The following is a 24,619-nucleotide window of genomic DNA, read 5'->3' as shown; positions in this document are numbered from 1 at the left end:
CATGATCGCCATTATTACGTGATTATTTTCCTCGATTAGCGACATTATATACTCGTTATTCCAGAAGTACAATGCTCTCTCTGCGACCTATGTATATCGATAAATAAGCAATTAAATTATTTTACGATTATTTCTATTATTTCAAAAATTTAATTTTTTATAATTTATGATTTTATATATATATATATATATATATATATATATATATATATATATATACATATATATATGTACGAATTCAAGTTACATATTACCTGGAAATGCGGCGAGGATACGCAACGTGCGATTTGCCTGAACAAAGGCTCTTGGATTTTAACAAATTGGCTAGGTTCTATGACATCAAGTATTTCCTCAATCTCACCAAGGAACATAACCTCCTTCTGGCTGCATGTCTTAGGCCAGAACTTAAGGAGGCCTCGTACAACTGGTTCCGTTAAGGTTGCGTCTTTTTCCAAGAATTGTACAACGCAATAAGCTAACTGTGCATGATAGAGCGATAAACACTTCACTTTGTGTAATGGTAGTAATACCTATGTATAACAGATAAATCAATTGTTAGACGTAAGAGATCTCATATACATATATATTAGGAGGACCGGAAAGTAATGTCGTTTCTGCACATGTCGATATTTGATTGTGATTAAAAATAAAAACTTGTTACAAATTTATTCGTTTGAATTTAATTTATAAAAGCGACATTACTTTCCGGTCCCCCTAATATATATATATATATATATATGATAAAAGAAATCATATCAAATATATTTTTAATTCACTATTTAATTTTTTTAATATATAAAAAAAATTTTACCTTAATCAAGAACTGTTTGTGTTCTACTTTTAAAGGTAGAGCAAATCCATTAATGATGCTACCAAGAATTTCAAGAAGTTCGCCTACTCCATTAAAGTGTTCCGTCTCATAGACGAACCTATAATTAAAGAACAACGTTAACGTGTCTTTAATATGAATAAACAAACCAGTTCTCCAGGTATCAATATTCTAAATAATATGGATAACGTGAATCAAATAGTACCTCAGAAAAATGTTATTAATTTGTTTGCGTATGAACGCTCGAAGACCAAGGAACTTGCCGTAAATACGATGTAAAACGGTCTTAAGAAAATCTCTTTCCCTAGGATCTTCCGAGTCGAATAATTCCAATAACTGTAATCATAAATTACGATTTACATTATTGTATGTACTCAATAAACATTAATATACATCTTAATATAAACAGATTTTGTTTGATAATTATTGTCATATCAAATGAAATCACATTTGCTTTGTTGATTTTTAGTTGATTCAAACGAAGCGTTAAACACTAGAAATTACCAACTAATCAAAATGTGTCCGGTTTCAATCGTTTTAATAAAAACGTTTACCTCAAATTTTCGTCGAACATTTTTTCTCAAGGTATTATGATTTTTCTATTATATACATATAATTAATTTTATAAATTTCTTTTTTTTTTTTCCTTCTCCTGTTTTCCTTTCTTTTTCTGAGAAACATATGAAGTAGTATATCTTAATATACTGGAATAATGTTGTTTTTATAGTTCAATAAAACATGATATATATTGAAAAATAAAATAGATAAATAAAATGTTTCTTCCGAGATTTAAAAAAAAAAAAAAAAAAAAAAAAAAAAAGGAAAAAAAAAGAGTTATTTTAAATAGCGACAGTTATTTCGAACTTATTCTTCTCTCATAAAATTAATCCTTACTTGTAAAACAAATTTTTGGTCAATAACTTTCTTGCCAATGGCAGGTTGGAAGTCTGAAGACTCGAGAAAGCGAAGAAAGAATTCATAAACCAACTGAAGGTGGGGCCAGCTCGCCTCCAATGTTGGATCATCTTCTTCTGGATCAAAGTCTGGATTTTCACTAGGTGGCAACGTACGGAAAAGATTCGCTGATATCTAAAAAAAAAAAAAAAAAAAAATATATATATATATAATTATTTTACAACATGAATAATTAAAAAAAAAGAAAAAAGAAAAAAAAGTGGATAAAATAACGATGATATAGACATACCATCTTGATAATTTCTGGGTAAACAGGTTCGGTAAGAACGCCTCGTCCAGCCGTGATGTATTCCACCAATTCGTTGAGGGTACTGCGTTTAATTTCCTTCCCCTTGAGATCCGCCATCGGATCCATAAAATCGAACGCCACACAGCATTGCCGAAGTTTTCTAATAAACAAATCTTCTTGCTCTGACGGTGTAACATCTGTAAAATAAATTAATGAATGTTATCGATAAAATGTTTCATAAAAATTATTAAAAGCTAATTTATATCATTATATAATTATGATGATATAAATTATTTTTGATATAATGATAAATGCATAATCATTTTCATGATAAATACATGAAAAATTATATTATTTACATATTATAGTATGTAATAAATGTATAAATATATGTATAATATTTTTTTAATATACATATAAAAAATAATATTTATACTATATATATAATAATAATAATAAGAATAATAATAATATACTGTAATATATACCGATAATAATTTAATTAATATTTATACTAATTATAATTATTACGTATCAGTATATATTATTTATCTATCATTTTATTAATATATATATATATATATAAAATTAAATTTATTAATATTTTATTAATGTTGTATTTATTTTAAGCAAAGTTCCTGGTCGAGTTAGTTTGCTTTATGGACATAATATATCGAGGGTGACTATTCAATCATCCTCGGATTTCCTTTCGCAAGAACCCGTCATTGTTGTATTTCAATGAAGAACACTATACATATAGATACGTGAGAACACGTTCGTACGTTCTCTGACCATTCATTAGTACCATCATTACGTCGTTACCGGTATTAATCGTACAATATTCTATCTACGTGCTGCAAGGAGCAAATATGAAAATAATATCATGAACGAGAACCTTTCTTTTCGTTATATGATTGTTGTCTATAGGTTCTCTCTTTGAAATATATCCCTTTTTTTTCTTTTCAATTTCAACTTATAACGTGAACAATATTTATATAAATTCAATAATTTTCTATAAAATAAATATTGTAATTTATAAACTCTTATCTCAATTTCTGTGTTTTCCCAATTACAAAAAAGAAAAAAAAAAAGAATAATAATAATAATAATAATAATAATGAAATCGAATAATCATATGATATTAAAGCTATGGAAAAAAAAAGAAAGAAGAAAAAGAAAACAGAAAAAAGAGAAAAAGAAAAAACGAATCGAATGAATTGATTACATTGATCGTTGATAAAAATTATTAAAGAAATATTTTTATCGTCCTAGAAATTGTAGAAAGGTACCCTTCTCCGATCCTATCCAACTTTTTCTTTCTCTAGATTAAAGAAATTGGAACACAGCCACTAAGATCTTTTCCATCTAAAGATTATTAAATGGATCAACGTGACCGATAATGCGGACAATGACAGTCTCCATATTCCTTCTCATTTTTATAATATCGCAAAGAGCCAAGTCATTAATAAAATTGATATTATACGTTTCATGATTTTTTTTTTTTCTTTTTTCTTTCTTTCGATTATTTTAATACATTAAATTAGAAAAAGAAGAAAGACAATACCTCTGGTTGAATATTTCTATCAATTTGATCACGTTCTATCACATATACATGTATGTATTACAAAAGTTAATTTCTATCAATAGAATATCTCGAATGTGATATATTATCATATTACGTTATCATTTTTGTTCTTGAGATGTATGTGTGTAGATAATTAATCATTAAAGGAATGATGATTGTACTATATTGGCGTAGTCGTGATGTCAATGAAATTGTTGATACTAATCCAGATGTATAGCAAGTAATATACAAATCTAAATTCGATGGTCAATTGCAATTTCAATGAGAAAAAAGAACAAAATTTCTTTTCAGATTTGTACCAAAATTGTAAAAAAAAAAAAAAAAAAAAAAAAAAACAAGAAAAGTCGAGCCTTTTCTTTTTTCCTTTTCTATTTCAAATTTATTCCTATATTCCGCGAACTTCTTTTTTTCGAACAATTGGAAAGATAATTTACAAGATAATTTACAACATTTTTCAAGATGGTCTGGCAACATTTTTTTCGTAAAATATCGCGACATTGTCTAAGTCGAATTCCCCTTTTTAGGAATTTAAGCGTGACGAAGATATTTTTCTTTCTTTCTTTCTTTCTTTTTTCTTCTTCTTTTCTTCTTCTTCTTTTTTTTAAGTTAGCACGGTCGACTAACCGTAACAGACGAAAAAAACTACACTGACTGCCCAGACAAAGTCCAGATCTCAAAAGTTGTCTCGGACTAGGAAAGCGACTCAAGGATCATTATCTTTCCCATTAGAAGTAACACTCACACATATGTGAGCCGACATTTACCCCCAGGGAACGAGTACGAAATAAAAGTGAAGAGAGAAAAAGCGTATACCTGTTACAAAGAAAATCGAGTATTCGAGTTCTCTCTCTTTCTTTCTTTTTATCCCTGTCTGCCCATAGATAAACTTTTCCGCCATATTCTTCTTCTTCGTTATTCACGATTTTATATAAATATTTTTTCTCCCTTCGTGTTTTATTTTCTTCATACTTTTTACTGTCACCTCTTTTTCTCTTTTATATCAAACGTCATCGAAAATTAACACGTTCGCTAAAAATGCCTGAATTATTTTGAATGATCGTCATTTTATTTATTCACTTTGTAATGGTCGAATCGAAATAGTTTCTTTTTTTCTTTTTTTTACTTTCTTTTTTTTTGGTTTTTTTTTTCTTTTTTGTGCGAATCAACACGTTAACAACACGTGGGTGTTATCGCGAAAATAAATTAGCACGAAAATATCGAACGAACCTCGTACGATGCTAGAAAAGAATTAGGCAAAAAAAAAAAGAAAAAAAAAAAAAAAAAACAAAAACAAAAATAAAAAAGAAAAATATATAAAATAAGAAAGAAAAAAATATCGAACAGCGAACAATGCGAACATTATGTATATATATATATATATATATATATATATATATACATACGCACATAAAATAATGTGTATCGTATTTTTTTTTTTTTTTTAAATTGATTAAATACTTAAGAACCACGTAAATTTCAACATCAATCGCATTTTCTTTTTTCAAACCACAATGAGTAGATGATTCTTTTCTTCTCTTAAGACGTTATTGGATAATAACAAAGAAAGATGCACGATCATATTTGAACGATAAAAAGTAACGATCGAAAACAATTGGCACACCTTTGTTAAAATTCTGGACATTTTGAGGCCATACTAACAAAAAGTAATCATATTAAATCTGTTTACCAACCGGAAATGCGTTCATGAGGGTTCCATTAAAACTTATGCGTCGTTATAATCCTTTAGACGCAAAAGATCAATCGTTCGATCTTTTACGTCTAAACGTGAACGTTTAAAATAATAATTTCTTATATGTACACGTCTATATATATATATATATATATATACATAATAGTAATAATAATAATAATAATAATAATAATAATAATAATAATAATAATAATTATAATAATAATAAGGAAAATACCAATAAATTTCTTTACAATGCCGATAAAACGATGCGTTTGTTTGAGAAAAATGTTGAAACGGTGGCGCCCTCGCACCGATAAAAAGTTTGCTACTCGTAAAGGCTTCGGAACCGCGGCTTTATTGAATTCCACATATCCAGTCGCAGGTACCATGCAAATTTTATGCTATATAAATATACGATTCGCAAAATGTTTCAACATAGATTCTTTCATATTTCTTATTCTCTTCTTCCCAACGAAAATATCAGGAATATTTATTTCTCCACGGAGAATTCTTTAAAGAAAAACAGGTAAAAGAAAATGAATTTGAATTTGTTGAATAAGTAAAAAAGAAGAAGAGAAACAAAAAAAAAAAAAAGAAGGAAAGAAAGAAAGAAAGAAAAAAACGAAAGGAAAAGAAGAGAAAAAAAAGAACGTTCTCATAATCCGTTCTTTAAATCCATAATAATTAAATCAATGGTAAAGAACAACAATTCGAGTTTAGTTTTGCTAGGATAGAAAAAGAAAAAAAAAAAAAAAAAATTATATTATGAATCTCTCTCGTGTTCTTTCTGCCATTTTTCTTTTTTTCTTTTTATGGAAATGAACGGACTTTGATGTGCATTAAATTTCATCATTTTTTTTTTATAATTCCTCTTTTTCCTTTGAACAACAATATTCATTTTTGAACATCTCTTTGCCTCAACAATATTAGCCTCTTGCTTGCTTCCATTTTTCTCTACATTCGTTCCTAATTTAATTACATTATATCGATGAGATTACCTAGATTCAAATAATGTTAAGGAAAAATTTATTTGCGTACGGATAAAAGCTATTTACGGATTTCAATATATATATATATATATAATCCATGTTGAAACGATCGTAGGATAATGGTCTTCTTTCGTTTGCAGATTATTCCGACTTTCACGGAGAATTTCATTTTCGTTTCGTAACGCTACAAAAATATATTTTACTTACTATTATATATCAATCAGCAAAATGGAATTGAGAAAAACTTCCAACTAATATTGTTCCAATTTCGTCGTTATTTATTTTTGAAAGCTCGTCACATATTAATTCTGAAATTGATGTAACTACTCATTTAAAAAAAAAAAAAAAAAAAAAAGAAAAAAAAAAGAAAAAAAACCTTCGATGAGATCGATATTTAGGAACGAATGTATTTCGAGAAAATGTTATTTTCATTTGAAGTTCTTGCGTAAACGAGAAATGTAATTTGTAACAAGAGAAAAAGAAAAAAGAAAAAGAAAGAAAAAAAAAAGGAAAAAAAAGGGAGGGAAGGAGGAAGGGAGAGGGAGAGGGGGGGAGAGAGAGAGAGAAAGAGTGAAAAGAACAGTAGCCGTTGTCTTCTCTACGTAGGAGGTTACGGATAAAGCGTTCGATATACATTGTACAGTAAGCATATATATCATACATACGTATTACACGCATACATAGGATACGCGTAGATACATATGTGAGATAGTGGTATACGTAAAAGAAGCGTTACGAAAGACCCTTTCATCCGAGATATAGTAACATAAACGGTCATGGCCTTTTCTCTCTATCTCTCTCTTTATCTCTATTTCTATCTCTATATCTATCTCTATCTTTATCTTTGTCTCTATCTCTTGATGAAATAATTATCGACGTAAAAAAGTATATTTTTTTCCGTTATCGCATCGATATACCGTATCTTCAGATTACGAATATGGTTGGAAATATTACGAAAAAAAAAAAAAAAAAAAAAAAGAAAAAGAAAAAAAAAATAGCGCACGAGTTAAAATGGCGTCGTGGCGGATAATGACGAAAATTTAAACTCTAATTACGCGTTATACCGTAACGAGAGGTGATGAGAGTCTTTGAGAAAATGAAGGGAGGGAAAAAGAGGGGAAAAAGAAAAAGAAGGGTCGGGAGAGGGGGGAGGGAAAAAATGAAAAGGAAAAAGAAACATTTACGTCGCTAAAAGTACGAAGGAAGAGACACGTGACGTAGTACTATCTCTTTAATAATTCCTCTTTGTAACGAACTCGTAATGCCCCGCGGTGATAAAGAAAAAAACATCATACTGTGTATTTCGTGCGATCGTCTTTTCTCGAACAATTAGTTCAGTACAGAAACAAATATATTTTATTTATAAACTTTTTTTTATAGGTTAAAACCCGAAAAAATGTTGAACGGTCTTTCATGAAATTACACGAAAATTCAATTAATTTCTTAATCTCTAACGATACGTCGTACATACGTAAATTACACGTATTAATATATATTTTATGTCAATGTAAAAATATGCGCGCCAAAGGGGAACGAAAACAATATCGTAATAATCCTTTTAGTTTATATGATTGATCTTACACATTGATTGATCTTACATTTAACATTTCGATTGATAAATAGAAAATAAAATGATCACGAACTATTAGCGCAAAAAGAAAATATGTAAGACTAGATCGAACTAGCTTTAATTTCGTTTGTAGTACGAATGAATTCATTAAAAATTATGGTGGAAATATGTCGCTTATCCACGTGGATCGTTCGATAACAATCGTGTGCGCAGCGCGCGTGCGCACGCAGGCGAAAGAGAGAGAGAAAGAAAGAGAGACAGAGAGAGAACTCGAAAGAAAACTATTTCGATTATACTTCGATTGAACTATCGAATTAATAAGTCTTGCACGTACGTACGTCTCTTGTTTTTTTTTTTTATATTTTCTTGTTAACTAAAGTAATTAGAGATCTATAGCCAAAGTATTTTTATATTTCGATTTTCTCTCTCTCTCTCTCTCTCTCTCTCTCTCTCTCTCTCTCTCTTTTGTTTTGTTTAACGATTGCATTTCAAAGAGACGAAATCGATGTTGCATGAAGAAGCTAATGCGCCGAAGATGATGAAGAAACTCTAAATATGTTTTGGATCAGTTACAAGTTTCCATTCCGGGCACGATGTCAACTTTCGTGGCGAATCTTGTCATTGAAGAAAGGAGTCAAATGTGACGTAGAGTACTTCAATGGAAAAAACACAGAGAAATGTCAAGATCATATGAACACTTCGTCAAACTGATTTACCTAACTAATTGAAATTAACGATCGCCCTAGTCGATAATAAAGAAATGCATCGTTATCGACGGATAATCATTAATAAAATAAAAGAAAAAGAAACAGAATAATCGAACAAGTATCGATCAGCAATAGCAAGTTAACCTCAAAGAATATCATATCTTTCTCGTTATTAAAACGAGGCGTCAATACGTTGTAACAATCTTGATAATTCTTAAAAAGGCGAATTATCAAAGATAGATAAAATATTTTTCAAATTTCTTATTAATCTAATCTAGAAGGACTCGATTATTCAAGAAATTATCGACTATCGATAATACGTTCGATTAATAATTAAACGATCTTTTATTATTATATACGTGCCGCGCTAATTATGAATGATTTATGATTTCTAAGGCATATACATATATACTTTCGGTATCAAAACATTTCAACATTATGAATAATATAAAAATTATTTATTTCTATAGTGATTGTACACAAAAAAAAAAAACAGGAAAGAAAAAAGAAAGAAGTATATTTATTCTTGAAAAATGCATATCTCTTTATCTTTTCTATCAACAAAAAAAAAAAAAATGGAGAGAATGAGAGAAAGAAAAAAAAGAAAAAAAAGAAAAAAATGTTTAAAGAATATAATGCATAGAAAGAAAAAATATGTCTATTAATATCTCGAACGACTTAGATATCACTTTCATGATCACAGGGTCATACATTTTTATTGCTCTTTATATATATATATAATTTTATATATATATATAAAAGATAGATATAAAATATATATATATATATATATATATATAAAAGATAGATGACTCTATCTTATATGATATATAATTATAATATAATATAATATGATATATATATATATATATATATATATATATATATATATATAAAGAAAAGAAAAAAGAAAGGAAGGAAGAAAAATTAATATATATATATAAAAAAAAAAAAAAAAAAAAAGGAACATTAATCGGTTAAAGGTACGATAAATGATCGATAAACGAGAAATCGGGCGGCCTTTCGTCGCGCGAACAATTCCAAAAATAGAGTTTATATACTGCTGGCTCTGCTCGGCTCGGCTCTGCTTGCCGCTCGTTTCCGAGTTACGTGTGCATGATTATCTAGCGTGTTCGTATTTATAATTTCATTCATAACACACGACGTACTTTCACGTACTCGTATCGGTCGCGACGACGACGACGATACCCACCATCGCGCATCATAGTATAAACGTACGTACGTACGTACGTTCGTTCGTTCGTTCGTTCGCTCGCTTACTTTGCTTGCTTGCTTGCTCGCTTGTTCACTAGCGTGTACGTCCTTGCTATGTATGTATTATTATATATATATATGTTTCTCGTAGAATCCGTTCGGATCGAGCGTCATTATTTCCCCTGATTACAATGATGAGATAATACGTCGAAACAGTTAAAACAGTTAACACAGCAAACCTTAACGATATCGAATATAGTGCGCAGCAATCCTTTGTGCAACAATTCTTTTTCACTTTGATATGTAACACTGTTCACATATTTCTAATTTATTTTTTACCACTATCATCCCCCATATCGTCCTTCTATCTATCCTTACCCCCATCCCCTTTCCTTCAATCTCGAGCTACATTTTTTTCTTTTTTCTTTTGTTTTATTATTATTATTATTATTATTATTATTATTATTATTATTATTATTATTTTATTCTTCCTTTTTATTCTTTTCTTTCTTTTATTTTTATTTTTTTTTTTCTTTTTTTTATCGATTCCTCTTTGATACTTTAGCCAAATGAATTCCACGTCATTCGGAAAGTCAAGAAAGTTTTCTACTTGTAGAGAAGGATCGTTTAAAAACGAGAAAGGAACGTTTTCTCGAATAAAAAAAAAAAAAGTGAATCGACGATAATTATTTCGCCTTTAATGAACGATAAGATAAAGTAGAACCACGTTTAAAGTTAAAAGAGGAGAGAAAAAGAGAAAAATGAAAGAAATGGAAATATAATACATTACTTCTACCTTTCTTTTGTTTCTTTTTTTTATTTTTTTATTTTCTTTTCCCTTTAATTTCATCAATCGTTCGCAATCTAACACCTCATTGAAAAGTTCCATTCTTTCGGATCATATTATTTATTTATTTATTTATTTATTTATTTATTTATAATAACTTCACGTGACATTTAATCTTTCTTCAAACATTGTCGCTACAAATTCTTTAATCTTTTATCTGTATTTTTTTACTTTTTCTTTCTTTCTCCCTTTCTTTTTTCTTTCATTTTCATCCCTGAAGAAATGTACATCACATCCTATTTGTTGTGAGACGCGGAATTTTTTTCGCGCCAGTGACTCGTAAAATCGTTTGCACAATATTTAATATAATCCTGTTGGCTAACCTACCTACTAACAATTTAAAAGGAAAAGAGAAGTATTTTTCTTTCTTTTTTCTCCCCCTCCAACCCAGTCCACCCCATCCCACCCTCTCTATCTATCTCTATCTGTCTTTTTCTCTTCCTCTTTTTGTGACACAGAATTGTCAACAATTCGAAAGAAATCGGGGTTGGATGGATGAAACTGTGGATAAGTAACTCTCTCGTAGTTTAAAGTCGACCGTTTGTCATAGAAGAACAAAAAGAAAAGAAAAGAAAGAAAAAAAGATGAAAAAAAAAAAAAAGAAAATAAAAAAAAACGAGGGGATAAAAATGTAAGGAAAGAAGGAAAGAAGGAAAGAAAAACTCGAGGGTGGCGCATAGGGATGACCCAAGGGAAGATGTGTGTGTGTGTGTGTGTTGTATTTTCAGCACGACTGACTAATGGACTAACCAAAAGAAACATTCTTTACATCTCTTACAAGCGAAGAATTGACCCTTTGAACTTCTGATACAAATACGTAGATACATAGTACATACGTATGTACATACATTCGACACGATGTAATTTAATCTTCGCCTGACTCATTTCTTTATGATATATTACTATCGAGAGAGATTTCCTTCTTCGCAGAATTCATAAAAATACAAATCTATCTATCATTGAGAAAACAACGTATGATCCAATCTTCGTTTTTTTTTTTTTTTTTTTTTTTCTTTTATTTTTCTTTCTTTACATTATTTTTCATTCAAAGTAATATCAACGACATATAACTAGAGATGTATCATACCATATACTATATATATATTTAAAAGTTTCAAGTGTCTTATTGTTTCGAGATAGGATACTTGTTTTTTTCTTTTTTCTTTTCTTTCTTCTTCTCTTTTTTCTTTTTTTTTTACTTTCTTTTTTACTTTTTTTTTTTTTTTTTTTTTTTTTAGTAGAAACAACGCGATACAGAACGAAATGAATAAATTGTCAAGAATTATTACTGTGTTTACGATGGAATTTTAGAAAGGAAAGAGAGAGAGAGAGAGAGAGAGAGAGAGAGAGAGAAAGAGAGAGAGAGAGAGAAAGAGAGAGAGAACAAAAAGATAAGGGTAATTATACACATCTCGATAATAAAATTAAATTCTCTAAAGTGTTACGGAACTTTTACACATAACTCTTGAAGGGGAAAAAAAAAAAAAAAGAAAAAGAAAAAAAATATGTATACATACATACACTATACAAATTCCCGATTTAATCGATTTATGGGAATTTAATTCATGCTGGAGTACAAAACGTCCTGCGCGTAAATTTCTCGTGCGTACGAACGTATTAAAGTGAAGAGAAAGGAGAAGAGAAAGAAAAGAGAGGAAAAAAGAGAAAAAGAAAAAGAAAAAGATATTAAAGAGAAAGAGATAGATAGATAAAGAGTATAAGTGGTAGGAGTGAAGAGGGAGAAAGAGCGAGTATGTGAGTGAGTGAGTGAGTGAGTAAGAGGGAGGAAGGAAGGGAGGTAGAGAGAGAGAGAGAGAGAGAGAGAGAGAGAGAGAGAAAACGGATCGAAGCGGTGCAAGTAGGAAAGTAACGGATGTAGTTGGACGAGACCACGGATTTCGTGTATTACGTGTGGAGCAGAGAAAGAGAAGAGAGAGAGAGAGAGAGAGAGAGGGTGGGAAGAGAGTGAGAGAGAAAATCTACCACCCCGACAAACCCCCAGAGAAGCGACGGCGGTGGGAGTATTGATCCGGAATGCCGGCGACTGCCCTTCCGGAACACGCTCTTCTCTACTCCTTTACTTTCTTGCTTTCTCTATCATCCCGGCTCTTTTCTAGCTTCTCTCTCTCTCTCTCCCTCCCTCCCTCTTTCTTTCTCTATCCATCATACTATCTCATCTTTCTCACCCTCTACCACATCCAATACCATTTAATCGTGTTTGCTCGACCCTATAATGTCGTCGAACTTACTAGAAATCTATATATGTATATGTATGTATATATATGTATATATGTGTATATATGTGTATATATATATATCCATGTGTATATGTATGTATATAAATATATATATATATATATATACATGTATACACATATATATGTATTTATATGTGTATAATCATACTTATCATCATCCTTATCCAATCAAAATATTCGCTTGATATTACAACGTTGAATCTGATTGGTCGAGAAATCGACCCTTGGTTCAGGTCGTTGATCGACCAATCGAGTTTTAGAAATAAAGAAAAAACTTCTAGAATCGAATTCAACCAATCAACCACCTCTCTTAGGTTCTAACATAATATCCAAACATTTTTCACTTTTTTATTTTGTTTATTTAAAAAGTGTTATATTAATAAAATCAATTATCGCTTAATGCCGTATTATTAATATCTTTGTCATCGTTATAAATATACTTACAACGATTGATTATTATATTAATGTTATTAGAATCGTTATTAATCGTAAATATACACATAGATCATTTTGCAATAAGCTTTTTGCTTGTCGTATAATTAAATCGTTAAATAAATGAAATGTACGATTTTATAATAAGAATACGAATGAAAATTGGAGATATGACGTATCTAATACGAACTAGTAATATACAGGATGTCGTAACTATTTGATTTCTATGTACAAACATTCGGAATAAGCTTTCAGAGATCTATAAACAAAATGTCCTATGAATATGGAGTTTGAAATATATCTGCAATGGCTGAGAATATTATCATGTTAGATTATTTAAGCTTCATTTTGTCTTTCCTCCTGAATCTCTAATGATTACTTTAATTATCCATTAATCTGCATGTCTTACAAAAAAATATAAAATGAAAAAATAAAAATAAATAAATAAATAAATAAATAAATAAATAAATAAATAAATAAACAAACAAATCATTTATAACTCACATACGATTTGACGTGACAATTTCTTCAATGATTTTGCACGACAAATTCGAATCGTCATAACAATCATTATTATTTTTTTCTATTCCATAAATTAATAAAACATTTTCTAACCCGTTTAAAGCCTCGAAACTTATTCGTAAAAGTCTTAACTCTTTAATCTTAATTCTTTGAAAGATCAATCAGTTATACCCTATATAACTTTATATATATATATATATAAAGGTATAAAAGAAGCAAGAACAAATAAAAGAAAATGTGTTAGAAAAAATCTATATGACATTTACGAGAAGTAAAATGTATTTCAAAGGGTAAATACGAGGACGATTACAATGTGATCCTTTTTAAACACGGAGAACTTGTAATGATTAACATTACCCTCGTTTCTCCCTCCCTTCCTTCATCCTTCCATCTGATTTTTCATGTCGTAATAATTACTATTCCGAGGTTACGAATGTTACTCTCTTCGTATAATATGCGCTTGCGCGTTAATTTAACTATCCCCTCCTGTTGTTCTGCGTTCTAACACGTATAAGATAAGAAAAAATAAAAAATAAAAAGAAAAAAAAAAAAGAAACAAAGTAAAAATAAAAAAGTGAAAGAAAGTAAAAAAAAAAAGAAAAAGAGAGAAAAGAAAAAATAATAAAAAGAAAAAAGAAACATAGAAAATTTGCTGAGTCCGCGTACTACATGTGTTTCATTATATAATTCTCATTATCGGAGCACGAGACACACAGCGTCGTATGTAAGACGAAACCGTTTCTCCCTATCTATCTATCTGTCTGTCTCTCTATCTCTGTCTCTCTCAATGATCATACACATAACATACACACGCACACATAGAGGAAGGTCGACGTTCCGACAGTTTTGCTCCGTGAAACGTCACCGTCTGTATAACATATGTATATTGTATGTATCTATCTGCTTTTGCTGTGTGTGTGTGTGTGTATGTGTGCGGTACAAAACGCGTCTCTGGATCAATCGCAAGTTCACTCACCGTGTATGTGTGTATTTGTGTTTATGCGCGGTCGCTCCTGCACCTTGCATCTGCATTTCGATCTATTCTTTAAAAACGTATTCTTCTTTTTTCCAAGCTTGAAAAAGATTCTTTCTTTTTTGCATTCTTTATTTCTCCTTTTCTCCCATAGCCTCTCTCTCTCTCTCTCTCTCTCTCTCTCTCTCTCTCTCTCTCTCTCTCTCTCTCTCTCTCTCTCTCTCTCTCTCTCTCTCTCTCTCTTTCTCTATCTATCTCTCTTTCTATAATTTTAAACATGATATTAAAAATCTGTCAAATTGCATTCCATAATATAAAGTTTTATAATGTCATTCTTTGATACACACACACACACACACACACACACACACGAGTCGACAATACGTTCATCAATAGTTTATAGAAAAGAGACATTTAGTGGGCCAAATAAGTTTAATTGATAAAAAAAAAGAAAAAAAAAAAAAAAATCTGGATTAAGTGTATTTTCAAATCGCATAGAGCCGTTTTTGGTGTTTTAAAATAAATCATTTATCGCATTTGCCAATGCCAAAAATTGTCGGAACTCGCACGTTTCTTTTGAAAACTTTTCAATTCTACCAACGATAATTTTTTCTCCCACGATAATGAAAAGCGATACGTGCCTCTACTTATAGTAAATTCTTAATTATTCTATGTCACGATATCTATCAAATACAAATCTCTCTCTCTCTCTCTCTCTCTCTCTCTCTCTCTCTCTCTCTCTCTCTCTCTCTCTCTCTCTCTCTCTCTCTCTATCTCCATTTCTATCTCTATCTCAATCTCTCTGCGAGCGGACGCGCGCGCGCGATTGCGTTCGTATTTATGCGTGCTTATTCGCTTCGTGTCGGAGAGAGAAAAAAAAAAAAAAAAAAAAAAAAAAGAAAAAGAAAAACAGTTTATTTTTGTTGAACAGCATTATCGATCGATTAAAAGGAGACAAGCGTTTGAAAAGGACGTAGCACGTGGTTTGAGAGTTGGCTGTGTCGTTAATGAGCACAAAGGAAGAAAAAGAAAAAAAAAAAGAAAAGTTGAGAAGTAGGAAGAGAGGGAAAAGAAAAGGAGAGAGAGAAAGAGAGAGAGAGAGAGAGAGAGAGAGAGAATAAAACAAGGGTAGACGAAGTGTTTACGCACTTCCCCCTTTTCTCTCGTTTACTATCATTCAAAGAAATATGTTCTCGCCAAACGCTTACCACTCACTACACCACTACCGCTATCATTACCACCACCATAATCTTTACCATCACCATTATGATGAGGGGGATGAGAAATCAAACGAATAGCTTGGGGCTAACCTAACTAATACTCGTGTAAAACGCGACTCGATTAATTATAGAGTTAACGACGTAGCGATAAAGTCGCATTATCGTTGGAGTTTTAACTATGTCCGGTCGAAGGCTTACTAACGGAACACAGGGGGTTTTGTGAGTGAGTAGATAAAGTGGGTGGAATAATTAGAGTGTCATAGTTACTGCTGCTCTTGCTATTGCTAGTGCTGGCTGGTGCTCCCATGTGCGATTATTACATATGACAGGAAAATTTATTCGAATTTCTTTCCTTTTTTTTTTCTATTCTTGATCGATTAATTTTATTTCCCTTCGTTCAAACATTCGTTATATCGACATTCCATTTATCTCTATGAGATATTCATCGATAAAAAGCTTTTCTTTCTATTACTCTCTTTTTCTATCGTTTTATATATATATATATATACACACACACACACACATATATATATATATATATTTCTAATTAGTAATTTCTCAATTAACATTAATATAATTAACATTAAAAGAACAAAAAGAATTCATTTTTAACATTTCTCTCTCTCTCTCTCTCTTTCTCTCTCTTTCTCTACCTCACACCTTTATCGGAATATTAAGATAGATAAATGGATTATTTACTAAGAAAGATGGAAGAGAGAGAGAGAAAAAAAATGGAAGTGTCTGTTTCAAACGAAATCAAAGAGAATTGGCTTTGATTGCGAATGAGAAAAAAAGAGAGCAAAGACGTCCAATGGAAAAGAAGAAGAACGGAATAGACCCTCCCTTTTCTTTTCTTTTTTTTTTATTTTCCTCCCTTTTTTCTTCCCATCCTCTATCTCTCTCTTTCTCTCTCTCTCTCTCTTTTTTTCTTTTTTACTTCTTCGCGCCTCTACGCCTTTCGAACGTCACATCCAAGATCGCTTCGACCTACATTTTATCTCTCTCTCTCTCTCTCTCTCTCTCTCTCTCTCTCTCTTTCTTTTTTTTTATCTCTTTCTCTCTTTCTCTCTTTTACTCTCACATCGCGAACTCTCGACAAAAATGCGTCGACCCGACAACGAACTTTCACGGCGAAGGAGCAAACCCGATTAACTCCGAGTAAATAAATTTTACGGGGGCACGATGGCACGCGCATCGTATACCGTAAATACCTATCGATCGATCGTCATTCCATTTATTGATTAATGTTTATAGCGTTATCAAAGTTTAATGGACAATCGTATAGAAGAATGAAAGAGGGAGAAAGAGACAGAGAGAGAGAGAGAGAGAGAGAGAGAGGAGGGGGGACGGCGATTAATCGACAAATCATTTTTATTTTCATGTTGGCTTTTCCTAGTTTCCATGACACGATAAGAATTAAGGGAAGAAATTAATGGTAATGATAAAACGAACGTCATAGGTCATTTCTTTTTATTTTTTTATTCATTTTTTTTTTTTTTTTTTTTTTTTTTTTTATTCTTTTTTGTTTTATTTTTTTTTTCTGTCAGAGGAAAAAAGGAAAAGAGAAAAAAAAGGAAGAAAAAAAAGAGAGAGAAAAAAACGACGTTTAAAAAACTATTAAAACGTAGAGCAGCATTACAAACGAACCCTCATCCTCGTACATGCATGCATACATGAGTGTGTGTGTTTAGAAAATTTGGATTTATACCATTTAATTTGATCAGCATTATTGAACGTTTGATCAGTATTTTTAACAAAATATCAAACTTTTGATAAATGACTAAACATCCTGATAATTAATTACTAATATAATGATCAAATTTACCGCAAGCACACACTACCACTCTTGACCATTAAATGATCATATAGAATACATATCATTAATCAATAAAAATATTTGACCTTTGAAAAAAAAAAAAATTAAAAAAATAAAAAAAAAGAACTTAAATTGCATGAAGATATAATTCGATTTCGTGCGAATAATTTTCATTTTTACAAATTGAAATGTTACGAAAGCCTATTCATTTCTGATGTATTTAAATATTCTATCATAGAAGTGTGTATTACCATTTCGTAAAGAAAGAAAGAGATAAGGACGAAAAAAAAAAAAAAGAGAAGATAAATACAAAAAGGAACAGAGAGAGGGAAGGAAGGAGGGAGGGAGGAGGGAGGAGAGAACAGTCAGCTGAAGTCGAAAGAGCAATGACGTCACATAACGCAACACAATGACGCATTCTTTACGAAAGCAACGACGTCGTTCTCGCGTATGTTTTATTTCTCATCGTTTGCTGTACATAATTTCTCATACATATTCTACTACATAAGTACGTAAGTACATAGGTACGTATCCATTATACATACGTACACACATATAATTTCGTTCGCATACCATATCGCAACATATCTTGTAAACATTCCTAAATAATCCTACAGGCAAACGACAAGTTCCGAAGGGAATATTACAAAGAGAAAGAAAGAGAAAGAGAGAGAGAGAGAGAGGGAGAAAGATAGTAAGGAAAATTTTTCTCTTATCCATCAAAGGTGAATGACCTGCCGGTCAAATTATCGTAGAAGTCCAATATTAAATTTTCTTGTTTAGTTGTTTTAAGAAAAAGGAGGAAACTCCTTGGTAGAAATTTCTAATGGAAATGAAAAGAGATGACAGAGAAAAAAGAGAGAGAAAGAGAGAGAGAGAGAAACGATTCATCAAGCACGTCGAACACTTGAGCGATAATAATGTGACCTCGGCAATGACTCATAGGTCACCGTACTGACTCTTTCTCCTTCACCTAGGACTTCCTTTTGCACACCATGTATATATCTGGCTTTACGTTAATCTCTATAGAGGTAAACGTGCACGCGTATCGTTATATCGATTCAAACGGCCCCAACAACTCTTATGGCTATCTTTTTCTATCCATTAAATAGCTCTCTAAACAAAACAGATGATAGAAGATATCGACCAATAAGTAACGAATGCTTTTTGTTTATTACGTTCTATTTTTTTTTTTTTTTTTTTTTTTTTTTTTTTTTACAAAGAATTTCACAAAAACTTTCCTTGCTTCCTTTTTTTTCTTTGTGTTGTGATATGAATTTAAAAAAAAAAAAAAAAAAAAAAAAAAAAAAAAAAAAAAAAAAAAAAAGGATGGAAAACATAAAAAAAATCATCTGACGTAAGAATTACAACTGACCAGTTCGAATGCATGTAATTTTATATATATATAATATATATAATATATATAACATATATAACATATATAAAATTACATGCATTCGATATATATATATAAGTTCGAATGCATCGAACGGAATACGAATTTCTCACTCATCTCAACCCACTAAAATCAATAACAAACGTCGCATTGCAATATCATTGCAATATCATTTTTTTCTCTCTCTCTCTCTCTCTCTTTTTCTTCTACGACAAGATTATTAATGTCGACCTGAGATATATATTGTGAAAAAAAAAGAAATGGGGCCGGAAAGAAGAAAAAAGAAAAGAAAAGAAAAGAAAAAAAAAACAAGAAAACAAAACAAAAGAAGAGAAGAGAAAAAAGAAAAAATAAGAAAAAAGAAAATAGGAAAGGATAGAATGGAAGAAATCTCAAGGTCTAATATAAATGCACTGGGTTTTTATACAAACGAACAATATATATATATATATATATATATATATATATATATATATATATATTATAATATATTCAAAGGAAACCACCAATTAGCGTTCGTTGAAAAAGATGAAACAAATCATCGATGCCATTCCCTTGTTTTTTATCGATTTGAATAGTTTTATATTTTTATTTCGTATACATTTATGTGTGTGTATACACATTCGTGTATGTGTATACACACACATATATATATATGAATGTACATAATACACCTACACACACACATACACATATAAAATTCCTTAATGCTTTTCTTTTGTAAGGAAAATTACAAAAATGATGTGATCGAGGAAAATTCACACGTCATTGTACGTATATTCATAAGTTATATATATGTATATAAGTGCATATTGCATAAGTATTTCTGTATGTATGCATATATGTACATATTATACTCGGTTAATACACCGCCATTATCGTCGTTGTCGTCGTCGTCGTCGTCGTCGTCGTCGTCGTGTCGTCTCTTTAATTCACGTAGTCTCTCTCGTTTCCCAACTTTTCACCAAGTAAACCCAGCGACTTTTCTCTTAACGCTCGTTTAATGACTGCACCTCAATGTCAAACATACGAGAGATGAGTTTTACGAAGATTTTTCTCCCCCCCCCTCTCTCTCTCTCTCTTCTTCCTTCTACCTGTAGTAATCACTAGTTTATTATTCGATATTCGTAACGATCGAAGGGTAAGAATTTCTTTTTGTTTCTTTTTCTGTTTCTTTTGATTAACTCGAATAGATAATGTTTACAAAGGATCGCATATACGACCATCTAACACAACACATTTATGGATTAAGACGATACGAATGCATTATTGCATTTCTCTCATCATAGATATTAAATATAATAATACATTATATGTATATAAGAAGAATGAAATGCATATGTACGTATGTATAAAAAAAAAAAAGAAAAAAAAAAAGAAAAAAAAAAAAAGAATTGTACTCGTAAAATTCGATTATATAAATGAAATATTTGCATGATGTTATATCAAGATTTTCGACATTTTTAAGATATTGATTAAGAGAGAGATACAGATAGAGATAGAGATAAAGAGAGAGAGAAAGAGAGAGAGAGAGAGAGAGAGAGAGCTAACTTGAACTATAGCTAGATATAGCTCTCGCCAAGTTTTAAAATCGCAGTGTCATCCTTCTCTCCTGCATTGCGATGATCTTGACAATGACCGTGGCGATCAATGACGTCATCGATTATAGGCGCAGTAATACCACGGACCAACCAGTCTCGCGCGAGCTGAGAAAGTCAGAGCTAAACGAAGGGTTCTCCATTCCCTCTTCCCTCCCCAACCCGCCTCACCGTCCGATCCCCACCCCTCTCACTTTTCTGCTACACCATCGCCATAGAGATTTCTCTCGAACGGCACGAATTTAAATGGGATATTACATGTTCCACATTTCGCATTCATTTTGAATTCTTAGATAGACAGATAGATAGATAGATAGAAATAGAGAGAAAAGGGTAGGAGGGGGATAGAGAAAGAAAGAGAAATTTAGTTCTTTTTTTTTTTTTTTCTTTTACGTAAAATAATAAAAATAATAGAACAGATACATGTTAATATTACTTTTAATGTTGACTCAGTGAAAATAAAATTTGATTGTAAAAAAAGAAGAAAAAAAAAATGCAAAAAAAATGAGAGAGAGAGAGAGAAAGAGAGAGAAATATTGGTCACCCTTTAGAAATTGAAATTTCACTCGTGAAAAAGAAAAAGATAGATAGATAGATAGATAGAGAGAGAGAGAGAGAGAGAGAGAGAGAGAGAAAATTTATTTGACATTCAGTCGTGTGTTCCAACAAGAAAATAATGTTTAATATCGTCGAAGTACGAAGAGTATATTGCTCTCGTTTTAAACGGATACGTTGACATTTTTCAAGAATGAAATTCTTTAATCACAAGAAATATTCGTACGTTGACGTTTTTTTCTTTTTTTAAGAGGTGGAAAGGGGGAGCGAGGAAATACGCGGTTTGACAAAAAGAAAAGAAAAAGAAAAAGAAAAAAAAAAAAAAGAAAAGAAAAATAAGAGAAAAAAAGAAGAAATAAGATTACATATGTGCAAAAGAAAAAGAAAAAGGAAAAAGATGATGTCTATTCGGACACGGACATTGGTTTGCCCGCTGGCACTGCAGGAAATAGGGAGTGTACGAAATTAGTTCAATCTCGTGCGCGCGCGACAAGTGGAAAAACGTTTGTATAAAGCGATTGGATCGAGATAGATAGATAGATAGAGAGAGAGAAAGGGAGAGAGAGAGAGAGAGAGAGAGAGAGAGAGAACACATACGGTGCAAGTATATAAGTGTCGTATGGTAGCAACGGAACGAGCGTAGGTGAAACTCGATATAATGTCTAACGACGACGACGACAACGATGATATATGTGCCTATGAGCGAGAAAAAACAGAACGAATGAAAAAGAAAAAAAGAAAAAAGAGAGAGAGAAAGAGAAAAAAAAAATTGAAACTTTTAGAAATTCTTAGATCGTTTCCATATGAAACATTCGATTTTATAATGTATATATATATATATATATATATATATATATATATATATATATTAAATTTATAATATAATATATTATAAAATTATTATTAAAAAATTATTATAAATTATTATTTATAATATATTATGTGAAAATTTGCGAGGGCGTGCGCAAAGAAGAGATATACACACACACACACACATACGGATACACGCAAACAAATGAGGAGGGGGAAAGGGATGGGGAAGGGGTTGTAACATAAATACGTGTAACCGATTTAATATTTCGAGCGATTCATTCATCTCCTGTGAATTTCACGTTTGTTACAAATAATGATTCAAGGACGATTGACCCGGACTGATTACGTTCGACCGTAAATCGCATTGAGATTGTTTATATACTGACGAAGCTCTTACGGATGAGAGAAAATCCGATCGATCCTGATTGAGAGACCGATGATGTGAAATAATCAAACCTCTAAGCGCGTCAGAGATCATACAGAGATGTGTCTGTGTGTGTGTGTGTCTATGTGTACGATAAAAGAAATTTCGGCGGCGTGCTGCCGGCATATGTTCGAGAAAAAAGTGCGAAAGAGAAGAACACGCGAACGATTAAAATTTGTTACATTAGGAAAAAAAAAAAAAAAAAAAAAAAAAGCATTAAAAATTTGATGACTTGCACATGTATCATTACGCAATTAATCCTTATTTTCTTTGTTGACCGATCACTTCAAAATTCCCGTCCGAACGAATATGACGAACAATGATTGGACGAACAATGGTGTACGAGAAACAAAAACGATAAAGCAGTTTTACGCAAATTCTTTTTCTCCTTTTTTAAAATCACACATTCAATTTTTCCTTAAGTTTCTGTATGACCTGCCTGACTATTCTACTTTTTTTTTTCTTCGTCATTTTTTTTTTTTTTTTTTTTTTTTTTTTTTACGACACGCGATTTATCAAGATCTACCGTCGACAATAAATTTCACCGATCGAATTCGATGTCATGCCATGTTGTGTATGTGTGTGGTCGATGACATTGCAATTTTTTGTCTTTTTTTCTTTATTCTACCTTTTTTTTCCCCCATACGACTCGCTCAGTCGAATTGCTTTGTTCGTGGCATATCGAAAGAATGCGATTTTCTCACTTGCATCGAATCGAAGCTTATTATTCTAAGACCTTACCAAAAAAAAAAAAAAAAGAAAGAAAAAAAATAAAAAAATGGAAAAGAAAAAAAAAAGAAGAAAAATGAGAGAAAGAGAGAAAGAGAGAGAGAGAGAGAGAGAGAGAGAGAGAGAGAGAGAGAGAGAGAGAGAGAGAGAGAGAGAGAGAGAGAGAGAGAGTAACGATGAAAACGATGAATCATTACTGTTAAAAAAGTTTACAATCCAGAATTAATGGATTAACTAGGAGCTAACGAGCTTTAGCAGCATTATCTGCATTTGCTTGTAAAATTTAATATAGGCTCTATCGAAGGTTCTTATCGATCTGACGTTTACATCGAGTGTCGTTAATTAAAAATCGAGTATCATGTACATGCATATGCATATATATGTATATATATATATATATATATATATATACACACATACATACATACATACATACATAAATATTCATATTAGAGTATATACAAAATCAGAAATATCGTTTAAATAAATTCAATATATATATATATATATATATATATATATATATATATATATAAAATATGATCCAATAATTCACCATTACTCGATATTCATCGAATTAATGAAAATCGATCATTACTTGATAATTCATGGAACAATATGGCGAGATGGGTGACAAAAAAAAGGAGAGAGAGAGAGAAAGAGAGAGAGAAAGAGAGAGAGAGAAAGAGAGAGAGAAAGAGAGAGAGAGAAAAGAAATCTCTGAAAATTCCACTGCATATCGATGGTAAAATTAAGAACTCTCCAATTAAATATTATCGAAATTTTTATTCGTAATAATGGCATCGTGATAATTGCCTTTATGATCGCGTAATGAAGGATATCCATTTAAATTACGGCCTCGCTGCTATCCGTTGATACAGAAAATTTTCAAATAAGTAACTACTTTGGCTTCGGATCGTGAGCCACCGTGAAATGTGGGCAGACATCATCGAGCATACACCTACGTGTTTCTAAATAAGGTTTATTCTCGTAGGTTGGCCTCGCCGTAAAGCGAAGAAGAATAAGAAGAAGAAGAGAAGGAAAATATGCCTCTCGTGCGGTAGTATCTTCAACGTTCAAAAGCAACCTGATCGACAGTGGCTTATCGAGATGAAAATATATCTACGCAAATGATTAAAAGTAATAAAAAGAGAGATAAATGAAAAGGGCGGAACGGAGGGGGGGGGGGGGGAAATATTAACGATGAAGCACACAAACGTATGATAGATTTCAAAGTTCAAAAA

At 31.1% G+C, this 24,619-nt stretch overlaps 1 protein-coding gene across 5 annotated transcripts in view; it reads right to left on the bottom strand.

Moving 5' to 3' along the window:
- Nucleotides 1-24,619, bottom strand: part of LOC124426161 (serine/threonine-protein phosphatase 2A 56 kDa regulatory subunit epsilon isoform) — a 35,367-nt gene that overhangs the window by 4,304 nt on the left and 6,444 nt on the right. For all 5 annotated transcript variants that reach the window (XM_046967526.1, XM_046967522.1, XM_046967523.1 and 2 more), the window contains 6 exons: nt 2,034-2,230; nt 1,724-1,918; nt 1,035-1,165; nt 812-929; nt 255-530; nt 1-87 (listed from right to left, as the gene is read on the bottom strand). The exon at nt 1-87 is cut by the window's left edge and continues 143 nt beyond it. In XM_046967526.1, coding sequence (XP_046823482.1) covers nt 1-87; nt 255-530; nt 812-929; nt 1,035-1,165; nt 1,724-1,918; nt 2,034-2,230 — 1,004 coding nt within the window. The remainder of the gene's footprint in view (nt 88-254; nt 531-811; nt 930-1,034; nt 1,166-1,723; nt 1,919-2,033; nt 2,231-24,619) is intronic.

The sequence above is a fragment of the Vespa crabro genome, chromosome 8, assembly GCF_910589235.1.
Source record: "Vespa crabro chromosome 8, iyVesCrab1.2, whole genome shotgun sequence".
NCBI lineage: Eukaryota > Metazoa > Arthropoda > Insecta > Hymenoptera > Vespidae > Vespa > Vespa crabro.
The sequence above is the reverse complement of the archived record's forward strand: the minus strand, read 5'-3'. Positions and strand labels throughout refer to the sequence as shown.